The sequence below is a fragment of the Stegostoma tigrinum genome, chromosome 6, assembly GCF_030684315.1.
Source record: "Stegostoma tigrinum isolate sSteTig4 chromosome 6, sSteTig4.hap1, whole genome shotgun sequence".
Classification (NCBI taxonomy): Eukaryota; Metazoa; Chordata; class Chondrichthyes; order Orectolobiformes; family Stegostomatidae; genus Stegostoma; species Stegostoma tigrinum.
In genome coordinates, this window is record NC_081359.1 from 58,653,399 (window position 1) to 58,675,364 (window position 21,966).

The 21,966-nt window shown below is 40.6% G+C and overlaps 1 protein-coding gene and 1 pseudogene across 7 annotated transcripts in view; both read left to right on the top strand.

Moving 5' to 3' along the window:
- The window catches only part of tenm4 (teneurin transmembrane protein 4), a 973,741-nt gene that overhangs the window by 856,542 nt on the left and 95,233 nt on the right, over positions 1 to 21,966 (top strand). For all 7 annotated transcript variants that reach the window (XM_048532769.2, XM_048532768.2, XM_048532771.2 and 4 more), the window contains 2 exons: positions 5,467 to 5,613; positions 6,795 to 7,011. In XM_048532769.2, the coding sequence (XP_048388726.2) occupies positions 5,467 to 5,613; positions 6,795 to 7,011 (364 nt within the window). The remainder of the gene's footprint in view (positions 1 to 5,466; positions 5,614 to 6,794; positions 7,012 to 21,966) is intronic.
- LOC125453732 (U6 spliceosomal RNA) lies at positions 12,515 to 12,614 on the top strand (annotated as a pseudogene).

A 21,966-nucleotide genomic window follows, 5' to 3' on the forward strand; every position in this document is an offset into this window, starting at 1 on the left:
TTCCTGAGTGCTCACTTTTTGTGATCTGTGCACAAGAGCACCCAGATCCCAATAGACCACAAGATTCTTTGAGCCTGTCTTTATTTAAATAATATTCTGCTTCTCTATTTGTCCCACTGAAATGGATAACCGCACTGTTTCTCATATCGAGCATAACATCCACCTGCCCTTACTTAATCATTTTGTATAAATATCACAACCGACTTGTGGATGCTTTTGACAGATGAGGACTGAAAACCACACCAGTACAAATTAAAGAATATTTATTAATGCTTTACATGGTTTAAACAGACATGGTTGAGCTGGACTCCACGAGAATATTCTTCCTTTAGGTCCTGGCTCCAAATAATCTGACATCATAAGGGTGGCATGGTTGCTCAGTGGCTCAGTGGGTTAGCACTGCAGCCTCACAGCACCAGGCATCCAGGTTCAATTCCAGCCTCGGGCACCTGTCTGTGCAGAGTTTGCACATTCTCCCCGTGTCTGCGTGGGTTTCCTTCAGGTGCTCCGGTTTCCTCCCACAGTCCAAAGATGTGCAGGCTAGGTGGATCGACCATGCTAAATTGCCCATAGTGTTCAGGGGTGTGTGGGTTATAGGGGGATGGGTCTGGGTGGGATGCTTCAAGGGGCAGTGTGGACTGGTTGGGCTGAAGGGCCTGTTTCCACACTGTAGGGGTTCTACTCGAATAAGACACCAGTGATAATGTACTCAGCTATTCATATGAAAGCTATTCATTTCAATGCTACACATGCCCCCACTTCTTTCAGGCTATTTGTTAATAATTAACAATTTCAACATCATCCACTTTCCCTCTCAAAGTCTCTTTCACCAAATCCATCAATCTCCATGAGCATTCTTGAGGAAGCAAAGGATATGCGCTCTCCCAGACACATTGGCAGACTGCGTAGCCAGCCTCTCACAACAGCTGGTACCTCAGCTTTGAGTCTGACATTGATTTGAAGATCAAAGCAGTGAATAGCAATTAAAGAAGAACTGCTTCAAACAACATAAAGAATGAAGACCTCATCAAAATCTCTTCTCCAAATGAAGAAATTATGAATCTCCCTTGCCCTTGCCCGAGCTCTTACACTAAGAACTTCTCTTTCTGTCAGTAATGGTACTACATCTACAGTTTCTTCAGCTTGAGGCAGCCTCTCTGCAAATAATGGCATCTGGAACTCCAGCAAAAATTGGGCTTTCCTCATCAACAATGCAATAAATTTGAAGATTCAAGAAAACTAGACCTTTCAGACATCTACAGCAGGATTAACAGCAAACTTCTTTAAACTATTCTGACGCCAACCTTGACTTAAAGTTTAATATGAATATCACATACTTCCTCCACAACAGCTACACAGGCAATTGGAACCGTATCTAATTTTGGTGCTTCTTTAGATACTTGATTTGTGGCTAACATATTCTACAAATACTCTCTTAATCTCTTCAGATGGTATGTGGATGCTGTCATAGCGTGTGCATTTCCATTTCTTGCACTGTCTCTAACACGTAAATCCCACTCTGTTGTGTGATAGTGCCAGTCTCTGTGGAGTCAGGCCCACTTTGCATTTGTTCCTGTCATTCTTGTTGTGAAACAGAATGCTGATTTTCTGCAGAAGTCCTTTAAATTCTTCTTCAACCTCTCACTGTAAAAACAGTTCCTTGGTGATTATCTGAAAATATATGTAAATACATATATGATATGTGATGTCTTTGACTTATTCAGACAAGCCATGAACCATCACAGTGGCGTGGGTTATTTAAAACCATGCCCAGCTTCTGCAAAACCGATTCCACTTCTGGTTTCACACTGTGTTCTGTAGATCCTCCAGGAGCAATGGTACTTTGCATTTTTACATTTTGCATACCACAGGCTGGAGTCAAATTTTCCACAGGTAATATAACACTGGAATCTAGTTATTCCTTCCTCAGTCCTTGACATTTTGTTCAACTTACTTGTCCTGCAGCATTTTCCACAATAAAGCTGTCTGGCGCATTTTTAAAGATTTATGTATATATCTGCCTCAAAGCCAATTGGGCTCCTCTGAGTTTTTTTAATCTCAGAATGTCTCTTTTCTTAAATAATCTTCAGGAATGCTCAGGCCATCTTCAACATACGATGATGGTGCTCGACGGAAACATTACAGCAGTCTTTTTATTAATTCATTAAGGGATGTGGGAAAGCAAGGTGAACCAGTATTTGTTACCCATCCTTAGTTGCACTTGAGAAGGTGGTGATGTTCGTCCTTTTGAATCACTGCTCTCCATTTGGTGGAGATGCGCCAACAAGCCCATTAGGGAGGGTATTCCAGGATTTCAACCCAGAAGCACAGAAGGAATGACAATATATTTCCGAGTCAGGAGAATGATTGGTTTGTAGGGGAACTTGCACGTGGCAGTGATGCTCCCATGTATCTGCTGCCAGTGTCTTTCTTTGGAAGTAGCCAGAGATTTAGAAGGTGCTATCTAAGAATCCTTGGTAAATTTCTGCAGTGCATCTTGTAGAGGATACTGATGGCCACTGAACGTTGGTGGTGGAAGAAGGAAATGTTTGTGAATGTGATGCCAATCTAACAGACTGCTTTGCCCTGGATGGTATTGAGCTTCTTGCGTTTTCTTGAAGGTACATTTATCCAAGCAAGCAGTGATTATTCCATCAAGCCCATGACTTGTGCCTTGTGGACAGTGGACAGGCTTTGGGGAGTCAGGAGATGAGTTACTCGTTGAGAATTCCTAGCATCAGACTTGCCGTTGTCGCCACAGTACTTATGTGGCTAGTCCAGATCAGTTTTTGGGAAATAGTAACTCCAGTGATGTCAATTATAGGTGAATCAGCAACAACAGTGCCACTGAATGTCAAGGAGTGATGGTTAGAAACTTTCTTTGAAATGATAATTGCCTGGAAATAGTGTGATGTGAATATTACTTGCTAGTTATCAGCAGAAACTTGGATAATGTCCAGATCTTGCTGCATTTGGACATGGATAGCTTCAGTACAAAAATAGGTAGGAGAGCATGTTGTGATGAGCTGATAAAGGATCTGCAAAGGTACATAGATGGGTTGAGTGAAACTTAGAAGATGGAGTTTAATGTAAGGAAAGTGACATTATGCAGTTTGGTAGGAAGAATCACAAAACAGACTAGTATTTATATGAGAGAAATTGCAACAAAAATTGTGGCACATGCAAAAACAGTGAACATCCCCACTTCTGACCTTTTAAGGGATGAAGCAGGTGAAGATGGTTGAGCCTAGCACACTATCCTGAGATGTCCTGGAGTTGAGCTGACTGAGATGCCTAGAGTTCAGGGACAGCATGTTCCTGTTAGTGTAAAGGGCAAAGTTGGCAGGAGTGGGGTACACTGGATCACTCGAGATGTTGAGGATCTTGCATTGGCTAAGCCAGTGCAGCTCACTGAACAGGAGTCAGGGAACTTCCTGGGATCATATCCAGGATGGGTCTAGTACTGAGACTGGAAAGTTTGAATTATGAGGAGAGGCTGGATAGGCTTCGATTTCTTTTCCTGGAGCACGGGAGGCTCTGTTTATCTTCTCTGCTTACCTTGCCCTCCGTTATCCTGAGACACAAACCTTAAATATTCTACAGTTCAGCAATTAGCTTGTTTCTACCAGTGAGAACAAAACAATAATCCGTTATAACCTTTCTGCTGAAGGCATAATTTAAAACTCTTAAAATCCTGAGTATAATCAATAATACATTGAGATACCTTGTTTTCTGGGATACAGTAATTTATTCTTGTCATCAAATTTGAAAATAAAATTTCACAAATATCTAACTGTTACCAAGTTTCCTCAGAGAAATGCTGGAGTATTTTGTACAGAATTTGCTTAATATTTAAAAATACATTCTCAGGTGAGTTTTAATTGTAATCTTTAACCCAGGTTTCCTGAGTCCACAAGAAGAATGCAGTTTATCTTCTTGCTAAAATCCTAAAATACTGAAATATTCTGAAGGGCTAAGTAACCTTCCATTTTCATTCCCAACCTCTGTATTCTACAGCTTAAGCACAGGTCTCCCTGTGACTACGCCACAGTAACTCAAAACATCTGAAAACATACTTAGTTTCCAGTAATCCTTTGCTGTGGTTTCACTTTACAAATAAGCTGCTCCTTCCGGAGCTCTAAATGCAGTAAGCTTATTTTTTTTAACTGAGGATTACTGTGCATTTCTCGTGCGTGGACAATAATAATGTACTCCGTAGGTTCAGCTTTATCTCTCAACATCTAATGACATACAGGCTGCATAAGACTCATCTCGAGCTTAGAGCCTAGACAACAGACTGTGCGGCCACCAGTAGTGGGGTAAAGAGAGTGGTGGATTCTGAAGGCCCCCCCAATTCAAACTGATTCATGAGAAGTTGGAGACTTACCAAGCAATGAGGAGCACTGTATATGATTTCAAAGGAATGAGATGAACTAAAGGAATTGATAGACTGCTGTAATTCAATATGGACATGTGTAAATAAATGCATTTTTCAAAGGTTAAACGAGCTATAGGAACATAGACTTCTGTGGATGCCCAGAGAAACACTGAAGCTGGTATCACTTGTGTAATGTATATAGTCTCCAAGGTTTGCCAGTGTCTGAAAAAATTGTCAGTAGCAACAAGAAAAATCTTTTGGTCAGACATATACGATTTTAAATTTAGCGGAGCAGCCAGTGGAAGATTTAAGTTTACTGTAAAGAACTATTTTTGTTTTGCTTGCAGAACTTCACTTTCACATGCTTTGCAGTATACGAGAACATGGTAACATAGCGGTAATGTCATTGGACTAGTAATCTAGAGACCAGGTTAACATTCTGGGGATATGATTTTGAATCCCACAGATTGCAGATGGTGAAATTTGATTTCAATAATATGTGAAATTTAGAGCTGGTCTAATGATAAACAATGGCTGATTTAATGGTTCATGAATAAGCTTTAAGCAAAGAAATCTGTCATCCTAACCTAGTCGGACCCACATGTAATTCCAGACTCACAGCAATGTGACTAACTGTTAACTGCCCACTCAAATGGCTGAGCAAGCCACACAGTACAGAGGCAGTCAATGATTGGTAACAAATGCTGGCTTTGCATGTGACACCCATATCTCATGCAAAAAGAAAAAAAATCAAAAACACTGCTTCTTGAAGCAGATTAAAGATTACTTTACAATGGTTCACTAAAAAGGTAGCTTTACTTCATGGACAGTTTAATGTAGAGAAAAATAATTTTCAGGTTTCGATTTTATATACGTAGAAAACTGAATGTAGAAAGCAATATAGCAGATCTTGATATTTTATATCACACCCAAGCTTTAATTTCATTGACTTTAGTGGATTTGCTATTGCCCATTTTACAGCAACTCACATGGTCAAGATTGACCCCAATCTGTCCCATATTGAACTGTGACTATATTTTTAAAAATTGAGTGCAAGTATGAATGGTGAAACTTGTTTCTATTGACAGAAGGTTGTCCGGGTTTATGTAACGGAAATGGGCGATGCACACTGGATCAGAATGGTTGGCATTGTATGTGTCAATTGGGCTGGAGGGGTGCTGGATGTGACACCTCTATGGAAACTGCTTGTGGAGATGGAAAAGATAATGATGGAGGTAAGAAGCTATTTGTGCATTTGATATTTTCACCACAGGCCAAAGGAAGTTCCTTAATCAACAAATAGTTCCTGTTTAAATAATCATGAATGTATTGATGTATTATTTGTGAATATTTATGTGACTGCAACTGCAAAGTATACCCAGACCCCACTTGGCCAATATATGAACATTTTTCACTCCTCAGAAATTTTGCATACATTTCTTATTTGGATTTTGTCAACATGGCAGACTTAGACATGGAATCCCTTTCCTGTGGAGATAAACTTTTTTGCTATTGGACATGCCAGGAGCAGTTTTATGAGTTTTCACTCAGCTGCATTAAGTTAGTCCTGATTCTTGGAGAAAAATCTATATGTAACATCAGAGATTTTGTTATTAAGTACATCTTTGCCAAAGGGTTTTTGATCATTTGTCATCATGCCTGTCAGTCAAGTTTCATACACAACATTTGATGGGTATTCTGTCCTGATGTGGAGCATAAAAAATTCTCTGAGGTTAGTTAAATGCAGTTTCAAAAAGTGGGAGCATTAATTGGCATCAACAGTTAGTATCTTCCAATAACCCAATTGTATAGACCCTCAATGTCCATGATTGGCAGGAGTTGCTCTTCAATCTTGATTCATTTGCAACACCAAAGTCTCTATATAAATTTTTCCAACTTCATTTTCCATTTCTGTAATTTGAAATGTGTATGCTTTAATCATTACACTGTCTGCACTCCCCTGTTTTGCCTTCCACTTCCTCCACTTACATTTTGCATCAGCAGACAGCCCCAGAACATTTTCCGTTTCCTGTTTTCGGTTTGTATTCCCATTAGCGTGAATGTACATTCTGCAATCTGTTTGAACTTGGGGTGGTCAAGATTATGATTGGCAAAGTGAAATGTCTGAAGAAACTGGAATTTATCCCCTGGCTCTAACAAATCTGAATGTCATATTCCAAAAGTTTATTCTTTGTACATTATTTGGTAGTGGAAATCTCCTTGAGACATTTAAAGAGTGGATCAGAATATATTCATGGATATGTTGTTGTCCGACATTTAATTGGGAGAAATAAGCCCTCTGCTAGTGAATTTTAAAAAAAATAGTTTTTTGCCTTCCACTATTAGCAAGCCCAACTCTTTTCTAGAAAAAAAATTAATTAATTTGTTAAAGATATCTTGGTTCTTTCTATCCCAGATGGCTTAATAGATTGCATGGACCCTGACTGCTGCCTTCAGCCTTTATGCCATGATAATCCGCTGTGTCTCGGATCACCTGATCCTCTTGATGTTATTCAGCAAACACAGGTGCCAACTTTACAACAAAATCTTCAATCCTTCTACGACAGAATCAAATTCCTCATCGGCAAGGATAGCACACATGTGATCCCTGGTGAAAACCCTTTCATCAGTGGGTAAGCTCTTTGATTTCAGGTATTTCAAAATAGATCTGTGGCATGATTCCAAACTACACCAAAATTCGACATTTGCGTTGACTTTTTTCCATTAGAAAGCCTTGTCAACATTTATAATGAAAGCTTCTGTGTGCATTCAGCTGTAGAGACTTCCCAGACAGTGGAGTTGCTGCAATGGGATGGCAAAATGGCATAATTGCATTGGCCAATTCCTCTTATAAATGTTGAAAAAGAATAAGATCATAATATGTAGCATTAAAATTAGGAATGAAATACGCCTTCATGACATAATTGAAAATAGCTCTGACTTTGAACACTAAACCACCTTGCCTTTTACCCTCCGTGCAACCATGAGTGATCGCTAAATTAAGTTTAAAGCCAAAAGCTGGATTTTCCATTTTGCACTTGGCGAAAGGAAACACATGGTGAGAGTTGTCATACAATTATCTGGGTTTGAAGCTTTTATCATTCATTTGTGGAATTCGGGCATTGCCAGCTGGCCAGCATTTATTGCATGCCCCTGGTTGCCCTTGAGAAGGTGCTCCTGAGCTGCATTCTTTTACTGCTGCAGTCCACATACTGTAGGTTGACCCACAATGCTGTGACAGAGAGCGTTCCAGGATTTTGACCTAGCGATAGTGAAGGAACGGCGATATATTACTGAGTCAGGATGGTGAGTGGCTTGGAGAGGAACTTGAATGTGGTGGTGTTCCCATGTATCTACTGCCCTGGTCCTTCAAGGTGTAAGTGCCGAGGGCTTGGAAGATGCTGTCTGAGGAACTTTGGTAAATATCTGCAGTACCTCTTGCAAACAGTACAAACTACTGCTACTGAGCATCTGTGTTAGGGGGAATGGACGTTTGTGGATGTGGTACCAATTAAGTGGGCTGTTTTGTCCTGGAAGTTGTGAAGCTTTTTGAGTGGAGCCACACCCATCCAGGCAAGTGGGGATTACTCCATCACATTCCTGATTTGTGCCTTGGCGGTGATGGACATGGTTTAGGGAATCAGGAGATGAGTTATTCACTGCAGTATTTCTAACCTCTTACCTGCTCTCGTAGTATGCACATTGCTGGCTTGACCAGCATTTATTGCTCAAACCTAGTTGCATTTGGGAAGGAGATGGTGAACTGCCTTCTTGAACCTCTGTCATCCACGTGCTTTATGTAGATACAAAATGCCATTAGGGAGGGAATTCCAGAATCTTGCCCCATTGACAGTGAAGGAATGACAATATATATGGAAAGTGCCATCTAAGCAACCTTAATGACTTTCTGTAGTGCATCTTGTAAATGGAACATGGTGAGAAATAAGTGAATCTTTGAGAATTTGGTGTTAACCAAGTGGGCTGCTTTGTCCTGGGCGATGTCAAAATTCTTGAGTGTTGTTGGTACTGTGGCAAGTGGAGAGTATTCCATCACACTGTGCCTTCTAAGTGGTGGACAGACTTTGGGGAGTCAGGAGATGAGTTACTGACTGCAGTATTCCTAGCCCTTGATATGTACCTACATCCACAGTAGTTATATAACTAGTCCATTTCAGTTTCTGGTCAATGGTAGCCTCCAGGATGTTGATTGTGGGGCTTCAGTGATGGCCATGCCATTCAGCTATGTGGAGCAATAGTGAGATTCTACATTTGGAAGGATTACTCCCTTGCACATGTACAGCTAATTTTTTTACTTGCCACATATTAGCCCAAGGCTGGATTTTATCCAGGCCTCTCATCATTTTGACTGCTTCTGTAGGTAACAGCTTCCTGGCATAATCTGAGGTGTTGTTGACGCTGATAATCGGTCATATGGAGATAACTGCGTAAAACCCAATAGATCTGGCTTTGGGGCATCACTTGCCACATACATGGGCCACCTTGTGCAGACTATGTTGCTTCTGTTGGACGGTAGCTGGTGCTGGCTTGTACTGCTCTTGTTCCTGCTACTGCAGATGGACCTCTTGCTCTTCATGTTGCCATTGGAGCAGTTGAAACCTCTGGTTTCATCTGAGGACTAGGATGACCAGAAGAATGGCCATGTAGCTGTGAGGCAATACCATCCATTCAGGATGGCAGAACATGCCAGGCTTGTGATGGTTGGATTGTGGCAATTGGGTTGCTTCTATATTGCTTTCAGTTCCTTTGCTGCATTGCTTTCTGCATCCTCGTAGAACATGGAGTAACAATCAGGAGAAAATTACTTCAGATCTGTAACTTCAAGGGACCTCTTTGGAATGTGATTCTGGGAGGACTGTTGATAGTTGGCAGTGTGTGAGTTGAATGCAGCCACATCTGGTTGTCCATCCAAAGGAATAATGATTAATCACAGGTCCTGTCAGCTACCTAAAATGTGCAAGACATAACTCCACCCCCAACTAAAAACTCCTCCTAATTTAGCTGCAGCCATTTCTACTTGGACAGGCTAAGTTTAATACCCATTCAGAGTGGAGAGATTCAGCTGCTTTGTAAGGTCATTCAAGTTCCAAGCCCACCATCTGACTCACTATTTCTCCCCACGGTTTTATTCCATCCTCTCACTGGTTCACCATCTCTATTACTCTTGTGACCCTCAATGCACTTCTTATTGCTCCACTGTCAATTATTATCACCATTGACATCCTTCCCCGGGAACCCCTGGACGTTAAAGTCCCAAAGCTTCTGCTGAGTCATACACCTGCAAAGCCATTTGCACCCTGATGTTCTTAGATCGTACTGTACCCCACCCCACAACCAATTAAGATTACAAGGTCCTCACCCCAAGGTTCCAATTACCCACCCACCATATAAAAATGCCTCCATCTCTGACCATTCCCTCGGATTCAGTATGAGCAATGCCATGGACAGACTCTCCTGCATATTGGACCGACAATGCCCGTACACACTGGGGTTTAACCCATGGGCTAAGTGGAGCTTCTTCCCAGCCCTGCTCCCACTGCCCAACAGGAGCACACATCCAGATTCTGGACTTACTGGAGCACGGTGTAATTTTCTTTTCTCCTCTTCACTGCTTTCACAGTTCCATGCTACTAATAGCCACCCTTTGCAATATTAACTAAAGTCTGCCACTCAGCCGTAAGCTGCCTATTAAATGCTCTGTGCTAGTTGGGCTTGAAGATGGCCCAGGGAGATGAGCTGCCTGAGACTTGTTGGAAGTGTATCACCTGTCCTTGGAGAAGTGACAGCCACAAGTGACTGTGAGCAACCTTTAGAGCCATAATACTGTAAGGACAAAGCGGCAAGTTCTTGTGCCAAAGTGGCAGAAAAAGTGCAGCTTGCCAAATAAACATTTGCCTTTTGCTTTGGGGTTTCTGAAATGTCAAGGTTCTCAATTGGGTAGAAGGTAATTGGGAAGAAGAAATTAATTCAAACTCCAGGGAAGTAACAAAATGAAGCTGCATGCAGTTGACTTTTTATAACCTGTTGCTGACATGCTCACCCTGTCACCTAAAGGGGGAGGACCTCATGGCTGAAGGTTTATTTGATTGGTTTCACTCACTGGCCAGTCTTGTCACCATGGTGGGCAGCGCAAAATCTCATCCAAATCTTCAGAACAAAAAGCCCATCTCAACAAAAGACACAAGGAACTGTGCATCCTTCATATCTGCCCTGGGAATTTAAATTGACTCTGTATTTAATATATTTCCAGATTGTTCTTTATATTTACTTCTCTGTAAAATGATATATGAGAGTTATGGGATTGTCTAAGGGTATCAGCATACTATTTAGTTAATTGCTAGGTGGAGCAAATGAATTGTAAATATTATTGTTGTTTGTTTCATGTAGGCTAGAGATTTCCTTACTGAAACATTTTTATTATTCATTTTGATGTTTAATTCAATAAGCCACGTCAAAGAAAAGTGCAAATGCATTCAATGTATTATGAGGTGTGTACATTCGGAAAGGACATTGCAGTGTGCTGCGTCTCATTTGTTGAAATCTATCTAGCACTGTATTTGTGTAATGAGCTGATGACTCTGACAAAATTGTTTACTTGGGACATGAACCATGACAATGTTGATAGATGTGATGCATAACAAACATTTTCCATATTGTGAGTACAATGTGAACAATCTGCTCATTGCAGGCATGAGGTAACATGCTCAGACAAGTTATGGACTTTAGGTTGATTGGCTATGTTAAAGTGCCCATAGTGTTTAGGGATGTGTAGGTTAGGTACATTAGCCCTGGGAAATGTGGAGTTACAGGGAGAGGTTAAGGGGATCGGTCTGGGTGGGATGCTCTTTGGAGAGTTAGTGTGGGCTTGTTGGGCCAAATGGCCTGTTTTCACGCTGTAGGAATTCTAAGAATTCTACGTATAAAACTTGCAAAGTAAAGTCTTTGAGTCGTTACAACACTTCAGGCCATTTGGCCCATCATCTTTGCCTGCTCTTGGCAAAGCAACTCTGTTAGTCCCATTCCATTATCCACTGTTCTGTAGTCCTTAGGAACTGTAGTAGAAATTGCAGCTATTATATGAGATACCAGTGACTAGAAGTAGCAAGGGTCATTATGTTAAGCATGCTAAAAATTACCAGTGTTCATTTGTCAGTTTATCAAGTCACTTTGTCAGTTTATCAAATCACTTTTAATCTCAGTACATTCTGCGAATTTTACACTGGATCATTTCCTCTAGTTCAGCATCATAGACCACTGCCGGAAGTGAGCACTCACTCCAGCAACACAGTTCATGTGTTTACTTTCCCAGCATCTAGAGAAATATATAATGAGCACAGGCCAATTAAGGAGCTTCCAGTGCTCTGCTCCAGAATATATTGCATGTCCTCATGATTTCCTGGACTTTAGTAGATGGAATAATAATCATTCGAGGAGGATATAGCTTACTTTTTTTAAAACTATTACTCAGATTTATTGCAAACAGATAAATAATGGTAGCAGAAGCAAACAATGGGCATTTATATGCTTAATTATATGTTCTTGAAATAAGAATTTTTTTAAAAAATGTTCCTTTCTCAATGTGCAATCTCAAAATGTGGTGTGTGATTAGTTTACTGATGGTTTTCATGAGTCTCTGCAGTTCTCCTATTCAAAAGCTTCAGGTTAGTCACAGACTGGGAGGAATAAACAGCCTCACATCGTCAGAACAGTGAAAATTCTTAAAAAAAACCTCCATATCATAACAGCACTTAAAAAGGCAGGACTCATTACAATGAATATAAAAGAAACATACAGTAGATACTTAAAATCTGAAATAAAAATAAAAACTCAGCAGGTCAGGCAACATCAGTGGAAAGAGTTAATGTTACATGTTGATAACCTTACTTCAGAATAGAAAACAAAATAGAAGTCTGAAGAGTTTTTAATCCAATAGATAGGGACTGGGAAAGAAAGAAGAAAGAGAAAGATTTGTGATGGGGTAGAGGGCAGGAGAGAGAAACCAACACAAGATTTTACGATGCAAAAGCTAAAGAGGGTGGCTCTAGGCCCTCCCTCCATCGCTTCCAAACCTATAGTTCATCACCTACTGAACAGTCCACTTTTACTTCCTTTCCAATCGCTCCAACAGTACATATACTAAATTAAAAAAGATACAGAGAGGATTAGCTTGGCCCTGCACAAGGATGATATGCAAATTTGTGAAGCGTTCTGTATTTCTTGCACTGCAGGTAGGGGTTTCAGTGGATGGGTGGTACACAGACAGAAAGGCATAGAGGCTTCACATTTACACATTCTCAACTGCAAGGTGCTGAGGGATAGTATCCAGGACATCATCAAGCCAGCCATCCTGTATCTGGCCTGAATGAGCAGCGTCAAATACATCTCCAGCCTCATGTACGAGGGGACCAAGGTCTGCTCAAGGTTTTACCTGGTGAACATCAGGGCCTTGGTAACATTACATGGAGCATGCCAAGCACCACAAGGTGACTCTCCTGGGCCTGGTCTGTGCCCTGAAGAGGCAGGAGCAGACACTGTAAAGATTCAGCAGATTGGAGGAGGAGAAAGGAGTAAAACATAAATAAGACTGCCCCAGTTCAACCCATTGTATCAACCCCTTCATGTCTCATGAAACTTATTTCTTCCTATTTCAACTCTACTTTTTTCCTCCTCTTGTGCAGTATCTTCCCATCCATCTTTGTGACTCTACTAATGTCTTACTTGCTTTCACAGTGCAATCTTGGATGTACCATTCCCCTATAACTTGTCCCCCAACAGGATCATTTCAGAACTCTCCACCTCTACCTTGAATTAAGGTCCATCCAATCCCCAACTACCAGTATCTCCTCTACCTGATGGAACTTGTTCTGACTCTGACCAACTTCTCATTCACCTCCCCCCCTCACTTCTGAAGGTGTTGTTATGGGTACCTGCATGGTTTCTATCTATGTCAAGCTTTTTTATGGGATAGATAGAACATTCTTTATTCCAATCCTCCTCAGGTTCCCTCGCTCATTTCATTTCCTCTGCACTGATGATTTGAGCAATTCAAACCCCTTAACTCGTCCAGAACTAGAAAATTTCGGTGACTTTGCTTCCAATTTCCTCTTCCCTCATCTCCACGTGATCCATTCATGATCCTTACCTTGATGGGAATGTCTGTCACCATCTCTTGACATGGATTATCATTGTAATGTTCCCAGCCAACCCACAGATTCCCAGAGCTGCCTTGATTCCCAGGGAGATATTAGGAGAGTGGTTCTGTCACTAGGTTAGTAATCCAGAGACACAGGCCAACATTTTGGGCAAAAAAAACGTTAGGATGTGTATAACCTACAAAGGAAATTGCCAGTTAAAATTATTTGGAGTGATCTGAGAAGCGTTTAGTGAATACAGTACACACAGAATTGTGATATATTTCTATGGGAGTCAGATAGAGAGTTTCGTATTTATCTGAATTTCAGCACTTGAAATATGTGATAAAAAGACAGAGCAGCGAACTGGGACTTTTCAATTTCTGTTGCCTTGGGATCACTGTGCTTTATCTGGTCATTTGATATAATTGCTGAACTTAGAAATTCTAACTGCAGATTATCTCCATTAGTAATTAAAGGGTAAGCCATATTATTGCTTATTAATTAGACTTAATTTAACCCTTAAATTAGTGTACTCACCTTGCTCTTATAAAACATTTTTTTCTCGCTTGGGATTGCAACAACGGCTTAGTTTTTAACTGTTTCCTGCCAACACTGCTGGTTTGCAAATCAGCCACAAGGCATATTTAACCTGGAAACACACCTGTCTATTCCCATTCCTTCTTGACACTTAATGCAGAAACCTGAGTATTATAACTGAACACATTTAGAACTCGAGATGCAATACACAGAACGACGTGCTGCTACCTGTGAGTGTTTCCACGGCCCTGCACTTCTCCCTGTTGATTTTTACTCCAGTCATGGCATCTTATACAGATTATAAATTGGACGTTAAAGCTACCCACAGGTAATCACACTCTATTGGTGACAATCTCTTTAACTATTGTACCTTGCTTTATTAAAGCACAGTTGGCACAAGGTTTTGAGTCCAGTTATATTTTTTTGAAATGATTTTTCAGTCAGAACAGAAATTATTCCCTTATCTAATGCCAGCATTTTCCTGTTTTCTTAATAATTGTTTGGATGTGGGCGTCATTGCCATGGCCAGTGTTCATTTCCCATTTTTAGCCGTTCTTGAGAAAGTGCTGGTGAGATTTCTTCTTGAACCTTTGCAGTCTGAGTGGTCAAGGTATTCTCACAATGCAGTTTGGCAGGTAGTTCCAGGATTTTATTCCATTCGGGAATGGTGATAAATTTCCAAGTCACATGGTGTGTGAATTGTAAGTGAAAGTGTTCCTATGTACTTGCTGCCTTTGTTCTTCCAGATGGTAGAACTTATGAGTTTAGGAAATTCTGCCAAAGAAGCCTTCCAGAGCACCAGCATTGCAAACAGTGGACACTGTGGCTACAGTAAAGTAATGGATGTTATTGTGGTTGGATTGGGATTTGATCAAACGAACTGTTTAATTTTGGATGAGTTTCTTGATTGTTGCTGTCGCTGTAATCAGTTAGCTGAATGGAGATGAATGGAAAACACTACAAGTCATGTTTTATGAATGGTGTAGTGACTTCGAAGTCAGTCATTAACAGAAAACCCGAACTTCTTTCTGCCCCAGCCAGCCACAGCTACTAAAGCTGTGTTTGTGGAAAACTACAGCAAGCAGGATGTCATTGGTAGGAGAATTGAAGGTGGCCATAGTTGAGAAGATGAAGGAAACCTGGTTAGATTCTCTCCTGTTTGAGATGGTAATTACTGCACTTAAAATGCTGTTTACCACTCATCACACAAGCCTGAGCACTGGCTAAGTCCTTGTTCCATGCAGTCATGAATTGCTTCGATATCGGATGAATTAGAAATGGAATAGAATATTGTGCAATCATCAGTGGACGGCCCTTACCTGGCCATAATTTTCCTATTTAGCTGATAGCAGTTAAGTATAAGCTCTGCAGTCCTGCCACATCCAGTTGTGAATGGAGGTGAAAAATTAAACAACTCACTGGAGGAGGAGGCTCCACAAATATCTCCATCCTCAATGATGGAAGAGCCCAGCACATCAAAGCAAAAGATAAGGCTGAAACGTTTGCAGCAATCTTCAGCCAGAATGGCAGAGTGGATAATCCATCTCGGCCTCCTCCAGTGGTCCCCAGCATCACAGATACCAGTCTTCAGCCAATTCGATTCATTCCATGTGATAGCAAGAAACGGTTGGTGACACTGGATACTGCAAAGGCTACAGACCCTGACAACATTCCAGCAATAGTACTGAAGATTTGTGCTCCAGAACTTGCCGCTGCCCTAGCCAAGCTGTTCCAATGCAGCTACAACACTGGCATCTACCCGGCAATGTAGAAAATTGCCCAAGTATGTCCTGTACTCAAAACGCAGGACAAATCCAACCCAGCCAATTACCACCCCATCAGTCTCCCCTCAATCATCAGTAAAGCGATGGGCGGTGTCATCAACAGTGCTATCAAGCAGTACTTGCTCAGAAATAACCTGCTCAGTGACGCCCAGTTTGTGTTTCGCCAGGGCCACTCAGCTCCTGACCACATTACAACCTAGGTTCTAACATGGCCAAAAGAGCTGAATTCCAGAGGTGAGTGGAGAGTGACAGCCCTTGATATCAAGGCTGCATTCGACTGAGTGTGGCATCAAGGAGCCCCAGCAAAGCTGGAATCAATGGGTATCAGGAGCAAACTCTCCGGTGGTTGCAGTCATACCTGACACATAGGGAGATGGTTGTGGTTGTTGGAGGTCAATCGTGTCAGCTCCAGGACATCTCTGCAGGAGTTCCTCAGGGCATTGGCCTAGGCCTAACCATCTTCAGCTGCTTCATCAATGACCTTGTCTCCATCATAAGGTCAGAAGTGGGGATGTTCGCCATCGATTGCACAATGTTCAGCACAATTCATGACTCCTCAGATACTAAAGCAGCCCATGTTCACATGCAACAGGATCTGGACATTATCCAGGCTTGGGCTGACAAGTGGAAAGTGACATTCGCTCCACACAAATGCGAGGCTATGACCATCACCAATAAGAGACAATCTATCCACTGCTCCTTGACATTCAATCATGTTACCATCACTGAATCCCCCACTATCAACATCCTAGGGGTTGCCATTGATCCGAAACTCAACTGGACTCACCACATAAACACAATGATTAAAAAAGCAGCCAGAAGCTAGGAATACTGCGACAAGTAACTCACCTCCTGACTCCTCAAAGCCTGTCTACACAAGGCACAAGTCAGGAGTGTGATGGAGTACTCCCCATCTGTCTGAATGAGTGCAGCCCCAACAGCACTCAAGAAGCTTGACATCAGCCAGGGCAAAGCAATCTGCTTGATGAGAACTACATCTACAAGCATTCACTCCCTCCACCACCGATGCTCAGTAGCAGCAGTGTGTACTATCTACAAGAGGCACTGCAGAAATTCACCAAAGATCCTCAGACAGCACCTTCCAAACACACAGCCACTTCCATCTAGAAGGAGAAGCAGCAGATATATGGAAACAAGGTTCCACGTTCCCCTCCAAGCCACTCAACATCCTGACTTAGAAATATAATTGCTGTTCTTTCACTGTCGCTGGGTACAAATCCTGGAATTCCCTCCCTTAAAGCATTGTGGGTCAACCCACATCAGGAGGACTGCAGCAGTTCAAAAAGGCAGCTCGCCACCACCTTCTTAAAGGCAACTAGGGATGTGTAATAAATGCTGGCTAGCCAGCGACAAATGAATAAATAAAAAAATACAGTGATGCAGGTTCAATTAAAGGTAGCACTGGGTTAGTGTGAGGCTAGTGTTACTTACTTTGTAACTGTTTTTTTTTTCCTGTGGGATAGAACATTCCAAATCACAACACACTATGTAAAAATAGTTTTTTTTCATGTCATCTGCGTTTTGTTTACCAAATGATTACTGATTATTCCACCACAAGAAGCAGTTTTTCTGAATTCTTCATGCAAAGCTATTTATAATTTTGAACTCATCTATCGAATCTCATCTCAACCTCTCTGTTCTAAGAAGAATGATACCTGTTTCTCCAATCTATCCACATAAGTTGTTCGCTACTGATGACATTCTATTAGTCTCTTGCATATAGCAACGATCATTCTAAGGTGAGGATTATGCGGAGGGACCTGGGGAGAACACATGGAGAGATCTGTTAATAAAGCATATAGTTTTTTTGGCTTTATTAATAGGGGCAGACAGTACAAAAACAAGGAGGTGACGTTGAAGGTGTATTAGACATTTGTTTGATCTCAGCTGGAGTATTGTTTACAGTTCTGGGCTCCACAGTATAGGAGGGATATGGATGCATTGGATAGATTATAGAAGTGGTTTTCAAAAATGGTTCCAGGGATGATCACCTTCAAAAGAGGGTGGTTGAAGATGTGGGGATTAATTCTCCTCGGAGAGAAGAAGAAGATCTGATAGAGGTTTTCAAAAACATGAGCAGGCGGGTAGATTGGTGGGGAGAAAGTGTTCCCTCTTGTAAAAAGTAACAAGAACAAGAGAGCATAGATTTAAAGTGATCTGCAAAAGCAGCAAAGATGAAGTGAGGAAGATTTTTTTTCACTCAGCGAGTACTCAGAGTTGGGTATCAACAGCCTGGAAGTATGGTGGAGGCATTCAAGAGAGCAGATATTTATTTGGATAAAGCAGGAGATTGGCGCCAGCTAATGATTTTGATTAAACAAATCAGTGCAGGCCAGATGGACTGATCAGCCTCCATCCGTGCCATAATACTAATGTGATTCTATGATTTTGTGTACTCTCTCAGGTCTTACTGTCAATCTGACATGTGATGCCCAGAGATGAAGGCAGAATTCCAACTGAGCTCTAACTAATTTAACATCATATTCCTGTTTTTTTTACACTATTCCCCTATGAAGTTGCAAATCCTATTTTTTAGCAATCTTTCCAAATTGTCCTGCCGTCTTCAAAGATTTGCATACGTTCACCCCAGTTTTCATTGCACCTGCACCACCTATAAACTTGCACCATTTAGTTTAAATGCCTGCTTTCATTTCTTCTGCCAAAATAAGCCACCACACACTTCGCTGCCTTAAATTTCATGCTGCAATGAGTCTGCCCATTGAACCGATCCTCCTGAAGTCCACTGCTATTTTACTACTGATTACCAGATCTTCTAAATTTTTAGGCATATGTAACCTTTGAAATTCCGTCTTGCATGCCCAATGCTAAGTCTTAAAAAATAAGAGAACATATTGTCACCCCCACTGGAGAACAACAGTGTATATTTTACTCCAGTCTGGAGAAATGATTTTACTTAATGTTTTCGGTTCCTTAGTCAATTTTATGTTTATGTCCATAATGCATTTGTCCCTTTAATCCCATGTGCTTTTTAACAGTTCGTATACCCCCAAGATCAATGGCTCTCCCTACATCAACCCTCTCCAGTTCTGTTCAAAGATCAGCAGGAAATTTTTAATTTCCTGCAATCAGTCCAAACTGTAGCAAAAATCAGAAAACATTCTAAGACTCAAATCTTAACAGTTTTCTTTGAAGATTTGAAAGTATTCCTAGATAAAAAATATTGAATGCTGGCAGTGCTGTATACATTTTCTCAGACTTCTTTAAGACCGTTAATTTCTTTTCTGGCAAGTAGGTTCCTTCAGTTGGAACATTCTCAATCTTTTCCTGGACTGTCATCAGTTTCAGACACAAATGTTTGAAGGGAAGTTTATGTGCAATCAGGCATGCTGTTTTGTGTATTTGACTCTTCCTACATAACGAAATATCTGACTACAGTAAGACACTCCATCCAGCAGCCTTGGAGCCTAGCCAAGAACTTTTAAAGCTTGATGAGCTCAGGCGTAGACAGACATAAGTAGCCTAGGAACAAAAGCAAAAACCAAAATTGCTGGAAAAACTCAGGAGGTCTGGCATAACTGAAGAAGGGTCATTGGACTTGAAACATTAACTCTGTTTTCTCTCCACAAATGCTGCCAAACCTGCTGAGTTTTCCAGCAATTTCTGTTTTTGCTTTTGTTTTTGTTTCTGATTTCCAGCATCTGCAGTTCTTTCAGTCTTTTTCATAAATAGCCCCGGAACTTGAGCTTGTAATACACAGCTTAATGAATATACAGTGGGCCTTTGTGTGGTACTCATCTTTATTTGTATGGTTTTCTTTTTACATCTTCCAGCTTTATCCTGTTCATTTTAGGAATTTTGATAGGTTGCAATGTGTACAATTTATACTGCAGGTTTTCCTCAGCCAGAACCTATACTGCATTTATAGCACAAAATTTACAGCATGACATCAAAGTAAATTTTATTCTACAGAAACATAAATGTTAAGAATCCTATAAAATATAATTTAGAATGAACTGAAGCTTAATTATGAAGTAATAAATTCAATTTTGGTATCACTACGCCCTGATTTATATGTTTTTTCATTACATGATGTCAGAATAATCATAAGTGAGAATAAATTCATTTCTCATGCGGACAGTAATGTATTTGAGCAGTACTCCAGAGGCTCTAGTATATAACTTAGGCAGATGTCGTAGTTCTGAAAGAGTGCCACACTGTCAGAAATGCTGTTCTTCAGGTGACACGTTAAGTCTAGTCTTCATCTGATCTCTCAAATATATGGAAAATATCCCAGCTGCACTATTCAAAGCACCATCAGGTAATTCTCTCAATTTCCTGCTGAACATTTGTCCTTATTTAATGTCGCTACTTTTTCTTAACTATGCTTATTGGCTGTGCTCTGTGGAAATTGGCTGTTGCATTTCCTGAACTGTGTCACAATGACACTTCAAGAGTAATTCATTGGCAGTAACTTACTTTGGAAATCCTGAGTTCAAATATAGGTGTAATATAAAAATAAACTGTTTCTTTTTAGTTTTCAAATTTGGTGATCTTTTCAATATGGTCTTTGACCATCACTTATATTAGTCATGAAGGAAATGGTGATCAGTCATCATAAAGTTCTCCCTTATTTTTAAGCTATATACGGATAACAGTGCCTTTGTTCTTGACCATCTACCTTGTGGTGATCTCTAAAGCTTATACTTGTAATTCATCTTACATGCACCATTCAGTGAGCAAACTAATTGTTGCTATTCATAATTCCCAAAAAGCATGTGATATCATATCAAATTGGTTTTGATTTCAATTGTTATTACTAATAGGATAAGTCAGATCCCAGAATGAATTCTACTTTCATAGACTGTATTTTGTTTTTTTCTTCCTAAAATAGTTGTCTTTCACTGAAACACAAACACACAACGCTGTGGATTTGCTTTTAACAAAACAGAAGTTTATTAAACAAATGAAATAAATGTAAAATAAAACAAATGCAGCCATATTACACAGTTTAAAATACTTTGAAACTCATGGCAAAACAAATGCTCATCATCTCATCAGCACAATCATTTTAGTTATTGAAAACCAGAAGAATGTCCCTTCCCATCTAATCTGTAGGGCTGAATTGACTATTTATTCTCAACTCCAGCCATGTGAGCTGGTAAGTCTTTTCCTTTGACTCACACTACCAAGACCTTCACATTTCTCAGTTTTCTATCAAACACTCCTCATCTGGAATTTTTGCCTATTACATTCTTTTGCTGGGGAAACCTAGTTCTTTAACTGCACTAAACAATCTCCTTTTCTGAGAGAGGCCATACGGGCTTCTAACTGCAGTCAGGACGCCTGCAAATGGCCTATAAAGACCGACTCATCCTTGAAAGAACTCCATGGAGGCTGGTTCCCATCACCAACTCACCCTTTATTTACACATGAACAGTCCTTGACATTTGTACTGCCTCATTCAGGGTCAGTCTGGTACTAGAGTGTCAGCATCTCCGGCACTCGCCCTTTTTATATGTCAGCCATGGTTCCCTGATTGGACCAGATTAACAGTCCCAATTGGGGCAATCATATTCGATGAGGTCCAGCCAGCTGATCTCATTACAATCCTTATAATCCTAGTTTCTGCTGAACCAATGGTTTAATTTTTTCTCTCTCTCTGATTGTAAACCCCGGTAGTGCAAGCAAACTTCCACTAATATTCCAGGTGGCACATATTGCTTAAAGATCATTGTTGTGGAAAGACCTGACCTCGCTCATTTTTACATTCCTCCAAAATAATAGACCAACACCCATATGCCATGAGATTGAAATCCAATCTGCTTAAAAAATGATATTAATATATATAAATCACACATTTCATTACATGTCCTCCCAAAGAAAAATGAAGCTCCACCAAAAACCCAGAAAGTTTTGTCCCAAAACAATTCAAGGGATTGTGATTCACAAACAACTATTTCTACCACATCGTTGTTGATGCATAGTTCAATTGTCGATCCAGTGAAGACTCAGTAGCTCCTTTTCCACTATCAAATATTTCTGTTGACATGTAATCAGTTTCTTTGATAAAATAATTGACAGACCATTCAATCACATCTCACCATCTTATAGTGAAATGGCACCACACCATTAT